The sequence below is a fragment of the Garra rufa genome, chromosome 23 (genome assembly GCF_049309525.1).
Source record: "Garra rufa chromosome 23, GarRuf1.0, whole genome shotgun sequence".
In the NCBI taxonomy this organism is placed as follows: domain Eukaryota; kingdom Metazoa; phylum Chordata; class Actinopteri; order Cypriniformes; family Cyprinidae; genus Garra; species Garra rufa.
In genome coordinates, this window is record NC_133383.1 from 18,650,677 (window position 1) to 18,666,756 (window position 16,080).

At 34.8% G+C, this 16,080-nt stretch overlaps 1 protein-coding gene across 5 annotated transcripts in view; it reads right to left on the reverse strand.

Annotated features, from left to right (window-relative positions):
- Positions 1 to 16,080, reverse strand: part of auts2a (activator of transcription and developmental regulator AUTS2 a) — a 473,806-nt gene that overhangs the window by 332,564 nt on the left and 125,162 nt on the right. For all 5 annotated transcript variants that reach the window (XM_073829732.1, XM_073829730.1, XM_073829733.1 and 2 more), the window contains exon 3: positions 7,541 to 7,762. In XM_073829732.1, the coding sequence (XP_073685833.1) occupies positions 7,541 to 7,762 (222 nt within the window). The remainder of the gene's footprint in view (positions 1 to 7,540; positions 7,763 to 16,080) is intronic.

The following is a 16,080-nucleotide window of genomic DNA, read 5'->3' on the forward strand; positions in this document are numbered from 1 at the left end:
GATATAAACTCGTAATTCTGGAAAAAAAAGTCACAATCGGGAGATATAAAGTCATAATTCTGGAAAATTCACAATCGCGAGATATAAACTCGTAATTCTGGAAAAAAAAAGTCACAATCGCGAGATATAAACTCGTAATTCTGGAAAAAAAGTCACAATCGCGAGATATAAACTCGTAATTCTGAAAAAAAAGTCACAATCGCGAGATATAAACTCGTAATTCTGAAAAAAAAAGTCACAATCGCGACATATAAACTCGTAATTCTGGAAAAAAAGTCACAATCGCGAGATATAAACTCGTAATTCTGGAAAAAAAGTCACAATCGCGAGATATAAACTCGTAATTCTGGAAAAAAAAAGTCACAATCGCGAGATATAAACTCGTAATTCTGGAAAAAAAGTCACAATCGCGAGATATAAACTCGTAATTCTGGAAAAAAAAGTCACAATCGCGAGATATAAACTCATAATTCTGGAAAAAAGTCACAATCGCAAGATATAAACTCGTAATTCTGGAAAAAAAGTCACAATCGCGAGATATAAACTCATAATTCTGGAAAAAAAGTCACAATCGCGAGATATAAACTCATAATTCTGGAAAAAAAGTCACAATCGCGAGATATAAACTCATAATTCTGGAAAAAAAGTCACAATCGCGAGATATAAACTCGTAATTCTGGAAAAAAAAAGTCACAATCGCGAGATATAAACTCGTAATTCTGGAAAAAAAGTCACAATCGCGAGATATAAACTCGTAATTCTGGAAAAAAAAGTCACAATCGCGAGATATAAACTCATAATTCTGGAAAAAAGTCACAATCGCAAGATATAAACTCGTAATTCTGAGAAAAAAAAGTCACAATCGCGAGATATAAACTCGTAATTCTGGAAAAAAAGTCACAATCGCGAGATATAAACTAGTAATTCTGGAAAAAAGTCACAATCGCGAGATATAAACTCGTAATTCTGGAAAAAAAAGTCACAATCGCGAGATATAAACTCGTAATTCTGGAAAAAAAAGTCACAATCGCGAGATATAAACTCGTAATTCTGGAAAAAAAAGTCACAATCGCGAGATATAAACTCATAATTCTGGAAAAAAGTCACAATCGCAAGATATAAACTCGTAATTCTGAGAAAAAAAAGTCACAATCGCGAGATATAAACTCGTAATTCTGGAAAAAAGTCACAATCGCGAGATATAAACTCGTAATTCTGGAAAAAAAAGTCACAATCGCGAGATATAAACTCGTAATTCTGGAAAAAAAAGTCACAATCGCGAGATATAAACTCGTAATTCTGGAAAAAAAGTCACAATCGCGAGATATAAACTCGTAATTCTGGAAAAAAAGTCACAATCGCGAGATATAAACTCGTAATTCTGGAAAAAAAGTCACAATCGCGAGATATAAACTCGTAATTCTGAAAAAAAAGTCACAATCGCGAGATATAAACTCGTAATTCTGAAAAAAAAGTCACAATCGCGAGATATAAACTCGCAATTCTGGAAAAAAAAGTCACAATCGCGAGATATAAACTCGTAATTCTGGAAAAAAGTCACAATCGCGAGATATAAACTCGTAATTCTGGAAAAAAAGTCACAATCGCGAGATATAAACTCGTAATTCTGAAAAAAAAGTCACAATCGCGAGATATAAACTCGTAATTCTGGAAAAAAGTCACAATCGCGAGATATAAACTCGTAATTCTGGAAAAAAGTCACAATCGCGAGATATAAACTCGTAATTCTGAAAAAAAAGTCACAATCGCGAGATATAAACTCGTAATTCTGAAAAAAAAGTCACAATCGCGAGATATAAACTCGTAATTCTGGAAAAAACGTCACAATCGCGAGATATAAACTCGTAATTCTGAAAAAAAAGTCACAATCGCGAGATATAAACTCGTAATTCTGGAAAAAACGTCACAATCGCGAGATATAAACTCGTAATTCTGGAAAAAAAGTCACAATCGCGAGATATAAACTCGTAATTCTGGAAAAAACGTCACAATCGCGAGATATAAACTCGTAATTCTGGAAAAAAGTCACAATCGCGAGATATAAACTAGTAATTCTGGAAAAAAAAGTCACAATCGCGAGATATAAACTCGTAATTCTGGAAAAAAAAGTCACAATCGCGAGATATAAACTCGTAATTCTTGAAAAAAAAGTCAATCGCGAGATATAAACTCGTAATTCTGGGGAAAAAAGTCACAATCGCGAGATATGAACTCGTAATTCTGGAAAAAAGTCACAATCGTGAGATATAAACTCGTAATTCTGGGAAAAAAGTCACAATCGCGAGATATAAACTCATAATTCTGGAAAAAAGTCACAATCGCGAGATATAAACTCGTAATTCTGGGAAAAAAGTCACAATCGCGAGATAAACTCATAATTCTGGAAAAAAGTCACAATCGCGAGATATAAACTCGTAATTCTGGAAAAAAAAAGTCACAATCGTGAGATATAAACTCATAATTCTGGAAAAAAAAGTCAATCGCGAGATATAAACTCGTAATTCTGGAAAAAAAAGTCACAATCGCGAGATATAAACTCATAATTCTGGAAAAAAAAGTCAATCGCGAGATATAAACTCGTAATTCTGGAAAAAAAAGTCACAATCGTGAGATATAAACTCATAATTCTGGAAAAAAAAGTCAATCGCGAGATATAAACTCGTAATTCTGGAAAAAAAAGTCACAATCGTGAGATATAAACTCATAATTCTGGAAAAAAAAAGTCAATCGCGAGATATAAACTCGTAATTCTGGAAAAAAAAGTCAATCGCGAGATATAAACTCGTAATTCTGGAAAAAAAAGTCACAATCGCGAGATATAAACTCATAATTCTGGAAAAAAAAGTCAATCGCGAGATATAAACTCGTAATTCTGGAAAAAAAAGTCACAATCGGGAGATATAAAGTCATAATTCTGGAAAATTCACAATCGCGAGATATAAACTCGTAATTCTGGAAAAAAAAAGTCACAATCGCGAGATATAAACTCGTAATTCTGGAAAAAAAGTCACAATCGCGAGATATAAACTCGTAATTCTGAAAAAAAAGTCACAATCGCGAGATATAAACTCGTAATTCTGAAAAAAAAAGTCACAATCGCGAGATATAAACTCGTAATTCTGGAAAAAAAGTCACAATCGCGAGATATAAACTCGTAATTCTGGAAAAAAAGTCACAATCGCGAGATATAAACTCGTAATTCTGGAAAAAAGTCACAATCGCAAGATATAAACTCGTAATTCTGAGAAAAAAAAGTCACAATCGCGAGATATAAACTCGTAATTCTGGAAAAAAAGTCACAATCGCGAGATATAAACTAGTAATTCTGGAAAAAAGTCACAATCGCGAGATATAAACTCGTAATTCTGGAAAAAAAAGTCACAATCGCGAGATATAAACTCGTAATTCTGGAAAAAAAAGTCACAATCGCGAGATATAAACTCGTAATTCTGGAAAAAAAAGTCACAATCGCGAGATATAAACTCATAATTCTGGAAAAAAGTCACAATCGCAAGATATAAACTCGTAATTCTGAGAAAAAAAAGTCACAATCGCGAGATATAAACTCGTAATTCTGGAAAAAAGTCACAATCGCGAGATATAAACTCGTAATTCTGGAAAAAAAAGTCACAATCGCGAGATATAAACTCGTAATTCTGGAAAAAAAAGTCACAATCGCGAGATATAAACTCGTAATTCTGGAAAAAAAGTCACAATCGCGAGATATAAACTCGTAATTCTGGAAAAAAAGTCACAATCGCGAGATATAAACTCGTAATTCTGGAAAAAAAGTCACAATCGCGAGATATAAACTCGTAATTCTGAAAAAAAAGTCACAATCGCGAGATATAAACTCGTAATTCTGAAAAAAAAGTCACAATCGCGAGATATAAACTCGCAATTCTGGAAAAAAAAGTCACAATCGCGAGATATAAACTCGTAATTCTGGAAAAAAGTCACAATCGCGAGATATAAACTCGTAATTCTGGAAAAAAAGTCACAATCGCGAGATATAAACTCGTAATTCTGAAAAAAAAGTCACAATCGCGAGATATAAACTCGTAATTCTGGAAAAAAGTCACAATCGCGAGATATAAACTCGTAATTCTGGAAAAAAGTCACAATCGCGAGATATAAACTCGTAATTCTGAAAAAAAAGTCACAATCGCGAGATATAAACTCGTAATTCTGAAAAAAAAGTCACAATCGCGAGATATAAACTCGTAATTCTGGAAAAAACGTCACAATCGCGAGATATAAACTCGTAATTCTGGAAAAAAGTCACAATCGCGAGATATAAACTCGTAATTCTGGAAAAAACGTCACAATCGCGAGATATAAACTCGTAATTCTGGAAAAAAGTCACAATCGCGAGATATAAACTAGTAATTCTGGAAAAAAAAGTCACAATCGCGAGATATAAACTCGTAATTCTGGAAAAAAAAGTCACAATCGCGAGATATAAACTCGTAATTCTGGAAAAAAAAGTCAATCGCGAGATATAAACTCGTAATTCTGGGGAAAAAAGTCACAATCGCGAGATATGAACTCGTAATTCTGGAAAAAAGTCACAATCGTGAGATATAAACTCGTAATTCTGGGAAAAAAAGTCACAATCGTGAGATATAAACTCGTAATTCTGGAAAAAAAAGTCAATCGCGAGATATAAACTCGTAATTCTGGAAAAAAAAGTCACAATCGTGAGATATAAACTCATAATTCTGGAAAAAAAAGTCAATCGCGAGATATAAACTCGTAATTCTGGAAAAAAAAGTCACAATCGTGAGATATAAACTCATAATTCTGGAAAAAAAAGTCAATCGCGAGATATAAACTCGTAATTCTGGAAAAAAAAGTCACAATCGTGAGATATAAACTCATAATTCTGGAAAAAAAAGTCAATCGCGAGATATAAACTCGTAATTCTGGAAAAAAAAGTCAATCGCGAGATATAAACTCGTAATTCTGGAAAAAAAAGTCACAATCGCGAGATATAAACTCATAATTCTGGAAAAAAAAGTCAATCGCGAGATATAAACTCGTAATTCTGGAAAAAAAAGTCACAATCGGGAGATATAAAGTCATAATTCTGGAAAATTCACAATCGCGAGATATAAACTCGTAATTCTGGAAAAAAAAAGTCACAATCGCGAGATATAAACTCGTAATTCTGGAAAAAAAGTCACAATCGCGAGATATAAACTCGTAATTCTGAAAAAAAAGTCACAATCGCGAGATATAAACTCGTAATTCTGAAAAAAAAGTCACAATCGCGAGATATAAACTCGTAATTCTGGAAAAAAAGTCACAATCGCGAGATATAAACTCGTAATTCTGGAAAAAAAGTCACAATCGCGAGATATAAACTCGTAATTCTGGAAAAAAACTTGCAATTCTGGAAAAAAGTCACAATTGTGAGATATAAATTCACAATTCTGAGAAAAAAAGTGATAATTGCAACATAAACTTGCAATTCTGAGGAAAAAAAGTCATAATTGCAACACAAACTTGCAATTCTGAGGAAAAAAAGTCATAATTGCAACACAAACTTGCAATTCTGAGATATAAAGAAAATATCAGTATCTTTTTTCAACTCTGAACTGGACTTTAACACAATTGCCAGTTTATATCTCACAATTCTGAGAAAAAAATGTCAGAAATTTGTGATATAAACTTGCAATTGCATGAAAAAAGTCAAATTGAATGTTTATATCTCTTAATTCTGACTTTATTACTTGCAATTGCAAATTTATATCTCACAATTCAAAGACAAAAGTCGGAATTGCAAGTTTTTATCACGCAATTCAGTAAAAAAGTGTCCAATTTGCAAGATGTAAACACTCAATTGTGAGAAAAAAAAGTCAGAATGGTTAAATAAAAGGTTGCAATTACCTTTTTTTTTCCTTCAATGTTTAACACATGCCCTAGATGTAAAACTCATACCTGTGCAGCACACCGTACACAGACAGCTGGGCAGAAAACAAGGGCGAGGGAGAAGGAGGATGAAACAATGAAGAAAGGGAATTTAATTCCCCACCATCCAGCGTAACTCAAGTTTATGGCCATTGCCTTGGTGTTTGATAAAAGCTTAAAGTGTCCTAGCCATCACTTCCCCCAGACTGCTCCATGAGAGATGGATTTGTCTGCCTTTAATTCAGCCATGGGCAGAATACACATGATGAACGAGAGAGCTCTGCAATCTCTCTCTCTCTCTCTTTCTCTCTAACAAGGACAAATGGTACCTGTACCTTTCCTGTCTGCAGCTTCCATCTATGGGAAAAGTGTGTGTGTGTGTGCCATTCAGCATGTGTTTAAAGGAATATCTCAGCTCCCAAAAAGAAATAGTCATTATTTACTTACCCTCATGTGGTTCCAAATCTGAGAATACAATGAATTTGAAAGCTTCAGAAAAATGCACCATGAAGGCAGGGCTCCAGACAAAAAAAAAAAAAGTGCTAAAGTGCCTCAAAATAAATGTTGTTTTTATTTTATTTTTTAAATTTATTTATTTTTTCCATGCAAATTCAAACCATGTATATTTATATAGTCGCCAGTGGCTATCTCAGCAAAAATATCACTCGCCTACTTGTATTTTTTGCACAAATGCAACTGTTTTTTTGCCGTCTGGAGTCCTAAATGTAGCATCTGATTGCTTGCTCTGTAGTAGCAATTCCTCTGTGTACACGTTATAAATACTCATTAGTAAAAACAAGAGGATGTCACAAACACACACAAACACAAAGAGCAAGAGTGCAACACCTCGCAGCAACAATAACAAGAGTGACTAATTTAATTAACACCATAAAACAAGTCCAAAAAAGCCAGCGCCCGTCCTCTTCTCGTTCATCCTTAATGACAGAATTAATCAGCAGTGTCTTTACACATCTAATCTTAGAGGACACAATCTCTATTATTCTCTCTCTCTCCCCACTTTGGCACTTTTTCGTAAATCAGTCCACACTTGTGTCATTGTGTAACGTCTGAAAGACCCAACAAACCAGCAGCCTGCCTGTGAAACCTGGTGTCATATTAATTACCTCCTCTGATTAGATTAGTAATAAGTCTTAGGCTGCTACAGAGACGGTTAGTGATCATCCGCAATTACTTGATTCAAATGAGCTCCGCCTTAATGGAGTCAGATTGTCGCACCTCTTCTGTTGTTCAGTCATTGTTAGCGATGATGGACTGACGTTATACGTGGCTTTGAGAAATTAACATGACTGTAGGTTTATCATCTCAGTACACAATCTAATCATGGTTTAATTTGTAAAAAAATCATGAAAAGGCAAAGAAGCGTCTCAATGAAGTAAACTGTAATTAGATGCAAATGGAAAATGTAAAAGCTTTAAGTTGAAGCACTAAAATTACTAACAACAAAACGCTGTTTTTGAACCATTTCACTGAACCATGTGCTAAAGCTCATGCACGGGATTGTGAAAAATCTTTTCGAAACAAATCAAGCAAATACGAGGCCCCCAGTGTAATGTTTTCCTGTTTGAAAAGATAAAGTTGGACTTACAGGTCGGTGTTTTTTCTGCAGGTATTTCTTCTTCTTGCTGTGTGTATGGGCCAGGCGAGGGTTGTTCTCCTGGTCAGAGTGGTGGTGCTGGTGGTTGTTGTGGTTGAGTCGGTCCTTGTGTAGGTCCAAGCTCAGCCCGTTCGGCACTCGGCCTGGCTTTTTCTTGCGCAGCGGCCCTGCCTGCTTCTGTCTCCGCTCGTGGGGCTTCAGGGTCATGTCCTTCTGCCAGAAAAAAAAAAAAAAACAGATATGAGTGTGAAACACTTTTTGGATTAAACATTTTGACACATACAGTCAGACCAGAATCTTTTACTTTAACCTTGCGGCATGAAATTCATTAGTGTGTATTACTCTACAAAAGAGAAATCAAAAATGATAATATTTTATCACAATGTAAGAACTTTTAAGCCTGTAAAATGGCTTTTCTGATTACTGACTTAACTAAGGCTCAGTGGGCGGATTCATAAAAATTTGATTTACTGTATAACATCACAGAATTTGTCAAATTTTGGATGTATAAATCAAAAGTAGGTTGGTACACTTAAATCAAAATGCGATATGGACTAGTGCTTGTGAATATTAAGCCGCAAAAATACTATTTAAATATGAATCCTGCATGTTCTGTGTGTCTCTGTGTGAATGAACAGCACAGATGCGTTGTTTCCTATACATGTCATGCAAGAAAGAAGAAACGTCATGCTTGTGGTGTTTTAAGCCTTTGTCGCTGCAGTATATATGAGTACAGAAACAGATCATCTCTAGAATTGCTTTGAGAGTCACTTTATGAGTATTTTAGAGGTTTTTTTGTCATATTATACACAAACAGAAATAGGTCTTCACAGCAAACTCTCAAAATAAAAGTTTGGTTTAATTTGAATAAACTGTGACAAAACTATATTGCTTAATGTAATGGCTGTACTACTACTACTACTACTACTACTACTAAAATTACTATTAAACACTATTTTTGAAGAAATATTTACCAGAACAACTATTTACCAGAATACGTTAACCAGAAAAATGTAAATGTGGAACATAAAACTATTTCTGAAAAAAAGAGAAATAAATAAACTAATAGTAAGTATAATAATTATAATAAAGTCAAAATAACAATTTAATGAAACCATTAAAATGGAATCCATAAAATTAATGGAAAACTGAATTTAGTAAGAAATCTAAACTTAAATAAATAAACAATTAAATTAAATAAAACATTTCATAGTTTGTTAAAGTTTGTTAAACTTTTATTAAATTGCTGTTAAATTGTGTAAGTTTTAGGATCTCAATTAATTACACATTCTTACCCATTAATATTTTTTATATATATTTTTTTTATATTTTTTTATATATTTTTTGAACAATCATTTTAGTAGTAGTTGTCACGTATCTGGTCTATCCTGTCATCATGAACTCTTGCACCACACTTCATGGACTTCATTTCCCACAAGCCACTGCACTAATCACTGCACACAGCTGCTCCTCGTCACCCATTGCACTGATTGCTGCACACCTGTTCCTCATTCACACACATGCATTTAAGCCACACACACACACAGCCTCATTGCGAAGTCTTATTGTTCTGTATGGTCGTAATTCTGAGCGTTTATTTCTGTGTTGGATTTCCTGTGTATGACCCTGGACTGTGTACCCCGTTATTGATTCCTGCTGCCTGCCATTGCGACCACTGCTTGAGTATTGAACTGTTTCCCGGATTACCTACGTTGTTCCCGTTTTCTGGCGTTTACTCCTGCCTGTCGACACTTCTCAATAAAGCCTTGCTAATGGATCCGCACGTCTCAGTCTGACTCCCTGTGACAGTAGTACTATCATTACATTAAGTAATATATTTCTGTCAGAGTTTCTTCAAGTTAAACCAAACTTTTATTTTGACAGTTTGCTGTGAAAAAGTTTCTGTTTCTATATGATAGTATGGTAGTTTTTCTCAAAAGAAATGGTAAAATGCTGATGACGTGACTATCAGAACAGTTCTAGAGATTGTTTATGTGTTTATGTAATCATACATTGAGGTGGCAGAGGCTAAAAAACTATGTACGTGATGTGCGCTTCAGTATGTGTGTAGTAAACGAACAGTGTTGCCAGATTGGTTGGATTTGATCAAATAAATGCAGTCTTGTTGAGCAAAAGATACTTCTTTACAAACATTTTACCGACCCCAAACTTTAGAACAATAGTGTATAATCCTTTTTTATCTAAAATATGTAATATTATGTAAATGAGGGTTATGTAAACGGCATGCGGCTTCATGTCGTTAAGGACCATTAATTAACAGCATGAAGACCATTCCTGTTATAGACAATATATTTCGCACTAAAACGCATTACACAACCTAAGCTGTACACACTTCAGTAGGCGTATACTTGTCTACCTCCAGCAAACATTGTTCTGCCAAGCTGCTAAATAAAATCATCTTTACCCCACAGAAAAACAAGCATTTTGATAAAAGGAGTCTCAAATACAGCAGAGGAAGCAGAGGAGCAGCGCTGCGGTCTGACACAGAACTTTCTCATCCACAGAGGACTCTAGACAGGAAGATCAATATTCAATATGACAAAGCTCATCTCTGCAGGGGAGCTGTGTATCTTCACATATCTCTGCTTACAGAACCAATCAATTACATTATTATACTCCAGCTACAAAGAGACAGATACTTCCCGTGCCAAAAAAAGTACATCAAAGGAAGGAAAAGTGAGACATTCGATACAATTAAGAGTAGGAACGCCTACTAGGAACAGCACAGTGACTTGGCAACCCTTAGAGATTTAGAATATTAAATGATAGAATATATTTAAAGAAGAATGCATTAAAAATGTATGACGTTTCCACAAAAATATATAAATCACAACTGTTTTCAACACTGATAATAAATGTTTTATGAGCACCAAATCAGCACTCAAAACTATTCTAATGAAATGCTTCTAGGGCCCTATGATTTGCACGATGCAGAAAATGTAGACTGAATCCAGTCGTAAAAATGGAATTTACTGTATAACGTGAAATCTTTGGAATTTGTTACATTTTTGATTGATACATCAGTAGGTCAGAAATGCAATATGGACTGGTAATAATACTATTCAAATATGAATCCTGCATGTTTTGTGTGTCTTTGTGAATAAATGGCGCTGTTGCCAGATCAGGTTGACGATATACAACCCAAAAGTTCACCAAACCTGACAAATCCAACACAAAAACACCTAAAACTTCAACTGTAAAAAAAAAAGGTGATAGAATTTTTATTGCAATGTCAATCAAGGGCCATTTGTAACTCCTTAAATCAAAATATAGATGACAAAACAATATAAAAAAAGAAAAAAAAAAATTCAGGGAAACAGACCAAATCCATCCAAATGTGTGTCACGTTCATAGTGTTTTAAGTCTCTGCCGCCTCAATATATGATTATATGAAAACATAAACATAATCTCTGAGATTATTAAACTGCGTTGAGAGTCACTTCATGAGCATTTTAAAGTTTGGTTTAACTTGAAGAAACTCTGACAGAAATATATTACTTAATTTAATGATAGTATTACTACTACTAATAAAATTCTTGTTAAAACATTATTTTTAATGTTAAATAATGTATATATAATAAAATAATATAAAATAATATAATTTAATGGTAAATACACAACACTGTATTTCTGGGAAAAAAAAGTATATAGTAAATAATTTTTTTATAAAATTACTTAATTATAGATGGATTATAGATTTTGATTATTAAAAATTATGGTAACACTTTACAATAAGGTTCATTAGTTAACATTAGTTAACCATATTAGTTAACATGAACTAATAATGAACTGGACTTATACAGCATTTATTAATCTTTGTTAATGTTAATTTCAACATTTACTAATACATTATTAAAATTTTGTTAACATTAGTTAATGCAGTGTGAACTAACATGAACAAACAATGAACAACTGTATTTCCGTTAACTAACGTTAATAAAGATTAGTAAATACATTAACAAATGTATTGCTCATGGTTAGTTCATGTTAGTTAATACATTAACTAATGTTTAACTAATGAACCTTATTGTAAAGTGTTACCAAAATGATGAATCCATTAAAACAGAATCTTGAAAATCAACGGAAAACACAGAATTTGAGAAAAATAAAACAACATGTTACATTTTTTAATCAACTGCTATTGATTTCACAATTTAAATTAATGAATTAATGAGTTCAATTAATTATACAAAATTATGTTTTTACATTTATTAAAAAGAGTGTAGAAAAATTTAAAGGGAAAAAAAGTTAATTGGGCCTTAAAATTAAAATTTTTGTTAAAACTTTTAATAAAGTGCTATACTGTAGATTTCAGGATTTTTAATTAATGATTTCGAATAATTAGACAGTTGATTAATACTTTTTTAATTTAACTATTAAAAAAGGAGTCTAATTTTAAATGGAAAATTGGACAAAAATGGACAAAACTTTGGAAATTGATTTGGAAATAAATAAAACAGAATTTGAGAATAGAGTCTAGAAAAATTTAAATGGAAAAGAAATGGAATCCAGAAAAATTTTAATAGAAAAAAATTAATTTAGGCTCTCAATGGCGAAATACCGTGCATTACAACCTCTGTCCACAAATACAAGTGGAAACCAACCAGTTACAAAATGATGGGCAGCAAAGTGCTGTTTTTAATGTAAAAGTAATGATTGTATGCCTCTCCACAGGGCCAAGGTTTTCATATCTAACTTCAGAGATGTAGAAGACTGTTCTTTTTATCTCGTTTTCAAGAGCTCAGGAATTTTTCTAAAATGACAGCTCCTTTAACGCTCTTCATTTTAAGCTCTCTCTCTGTGTGTGTGTGTGTGTGTGTGTGTGTGTGTGTGTGTGTGTGTGTGTGTGTGTGTGTGTGTGTAAAATAATGTTGGTGTGTGATAAAAATGAGTAATGGCTTGTCTGAATGTTTCTTCTCTGACTCAGACAGTAGTTCTAAAAACCTTTCAGTTTCATCAGAACATGGGCAAATGCTTATATACACAGCAATGTGTCTATATTGCAACAATTCAGTAAAGCCAAGTGTGTGCATGTATCTGATGCAAACGGTACAGCACGTAAAATAAACATTCTACTGTGTAAGTGTGTGTGTGCATTTGAGAGGAGATACACCATCAGCCCTCATCCGCCTGCGGGACCGATCCATCATGTTAAACTTATGTACCAAATCAGATTACATGCTTCAGAGACATTACATGTTTAATAGCCTTGTTCATGTACTTGAAGTCAGAAACATCAAAAGAACTCTCGGCTGAGCAGACAGAGCATGTCAGGACTGTAAGATACGACAGGCTGATAACCAGGCATCAACTCTTCAGCTCTGATAGAGCACTCTGGGTATTTGTGCTGAGGGACAACCTCTATTCATGCCGTATCTCTCTATTCAGCGATCAGAATCATTCAGACTCAAAAGTATCAAGCCGTAGTTGATTCTTTCAGCTGCTTGAGAGGAGAAGCTCCTCTTAAATGGCATTCAGACAAGGATAAGGGTATGTTCAGACATACTACTTACTATATTTGAAAGGAAGCAATATGTAGGCATGGGAAAGGCAAAAAGAAATTAAGGTTTTTGAGGAAAACATTCCAAGATTTTTCTCCATATAACAGATTTCAATGGGGATCAGTGGGTCCAAATTGCAGTTTCAATACAGCTTCAAAGTGCTCTATACTATCCCAGCTGAGAAATAAGAAAAAAATAAAATATAGCTGCAAGTAGCGATTACCGGGGTTCAAGTGATTTAAGGCATTTAAGCACATATGAAAAAAGACATTATGTAGCAAGCCTTTTTTTTTTTTTTGCAAATAAAGGTAATTTGCCATAGAAATATTATGTTTTGTAATGTTTATGACTGTTATAGTGCCAGCTGTGGTTCGATCTCGACCTATATTTTTTCTTAATTAACAAAAGTTCACTTTGCGCTCTTGCGCTTCTGCCTCCACTATGGTCCTGTCAATCATCTAGCTGGATCACTCGTCTCGTCTGCTGTATGAAGCAGACGATTGTCTGTTGTCCCCCTTGATATTACTTATATAAAAAATATTTCAATATAATATTTCAATAAAAAACGATAGTGGGGCGGTGGGCAAGTAATTTAATCGTTAAATATATCAACATTTTACTTAAGCATCAAGGCTGTGCACACTTATAATAACTTAAATCCTGGCGAAATGAAACTTTCCCATGGCTATGATATACAGTACCCTCGGTACCTTCAGTCGATTTGCATTACAGTATTTGCACTTATCATTGCTTGTCCAAAATTGAGCATAATGTCTAAAAGAAAAGTTCTGCCTGCTGTGCATTTACACTTGACTGAACATTGATCTGTTCTTCTTTGTGCTGTCTGGGTACTGCAGACAGCAAAGAAATTGGAAAATGCTTTTCTAATTTTATTATTATAATATTTTGTTATATCATATTTTGATGTAATTTATGTTATTGCACTTGAATGTTTGTTGTTTTAAAGACTACAAAAGAATGAAAATAAATAAATAATGGTCTTTTATTTTGTTGAACCAACAATGGATGGCATCACCGGTCCGGGTTTGATTGACCAATCGGCGTAAAGGGGCATGTCGTGACCGCCCACATGTGGAAAACGAATTTTGAAGCCGTTTATCCTTTTTCTACCCGTGAACCAAAAAAACGAAAAATCGAGCCAAAATCTTTTTTTTTTTTTTTTCGTTTTCTGAACGCATGAAAAAACGAATAAAGGAGCCGTTTTCTTATTTCTGCTTATTTCGTTTCAAATTGAAAATCATATGAATAAAACCTACACGGACCCATTTTTAGGCCAATATTCTAAAATCTTTTATTTAGAAAAAAACATTTTTTGCAAAATGGAAAAACATAGTTTTAAGTAAATATCTGAATAAGGCAAAAATTATAAATTAAAAAATGATCAATGACTCAAACAGGCCCACCAAATTTCACTCCAATCGGCCTCCACCACCTAATAGGTGCTCAAACTTCATCGGCCAATAACGGATGTGTTTTTTTGAGATACGCAAATGTCCTTATAGACATTTGTTGCACTTAGGACCAAGACCGCACACAGCAATTTTCATGTTGATAGGACAAATGATTGCGTAGGTATAGCAATTTATGTTTGTTTTCCCCCTCTTATAGCGCTACCAACCAGCTCTACGATTTTTGTCCTGTGACCTCAGATTAAGCTCTTACATAAGTGTTCTGATATCTCATTCTGTTCAGGATTCCAATGACATGAGACACTTGAGCTTGCGACTGACGGTTAAGGAGTTATGAGCAATTTCGTACTTTTGATCGCTGTAGCGGGTGTAAGGGTGAGCCTTACTGATGTTGTCAGCGGTGTGAGTACTACAAGTTTCAAGTCTCTATGACTTACGGTTAGGTCTGCAAAATCAGCTTTACGTGGAGATCGCTGATCCATGACCATTCTAACTATTACAATAGGGTTTCAGAGCTACACGCTAAACCCTAAAAATTATCTAGGAAAGGAAAGGAAAGGGGGTGAGTGAGGCCAAGTATGGTGACCCATACAAGGAATTTGTGCTCTGCATTTAACCCATCCAAGTGCACACACACAGTAGTGAACACACACACACACCGTGAACACACACCCGGAGCAGTGGGCAGCCATTGCTGCGGCGCCCGGGGAGCAGTTGGGGGATCGGTGCCTTGCTCAAGGGACTCACCTCAGTCGTGGTATTGAGGGTGGAGAGAGTGCTGTACATTCACTCCCCCCACCTACAATCCCTGCCGGACCTGAGACTCGAACCTGCAACCTTTGGGGTTACAAGTCCGAATCTCTAACCATTAGGCCACGGCTGCCCCCTGGCCTAATTATATACGTTTAACCACAAATGCTCATCTTGCACTAGCTCTGCGATGCACTTTACGCATTACGTAGTCATGTTGGAAAGGTCTTGTGCGGTTAGTGCTTCGACTGTGTACTCAGGTAAGGTAGGGTCAAAAACTCCTCCAACTTCAAACTTGTCCAACATTGTTGTTTTACATTTTTGTAAGGGGCTTTTGACTTTGTTCGCAAGTTTCCTTTGTAAAGATTGGGTTGGTACTTCCTACGTCACGTGTGACCTTTCCAACGTGACTGCATAATGCGTGAAGTTGAGCTAGTGCAGCGGTTCTCAATTCCAGTCCTTGTGCCCCACCGCTCTGCATATTTTGTGTGTTTCACGTATCGCTTCAGACGTCTGTTCTATTCCAACGTTACTGCCCTTCGAAGTGGACATCACAGGATATTCCGCCATTATTCATTAGTTCGAAGCGAGTGTATAATTTCCATTTGAAGGTCATTAAAGCGTTCGAGACCTAAATTTAAAATGTATTTATTTACAGATGCACTTATGTAACACTTCTCTAGTAAGTTTCATCTGTGTGTGAAGACGCTGCATGCGGTGGCGTAGCGCAAATATGTGAATGAATGTTTCGAAGTGTAGTAAACAGATTTCCCCCACTCAGGGAGTAGGGAGCAATGAACACTGTGCAGGGACCATGTCAATCGGAACA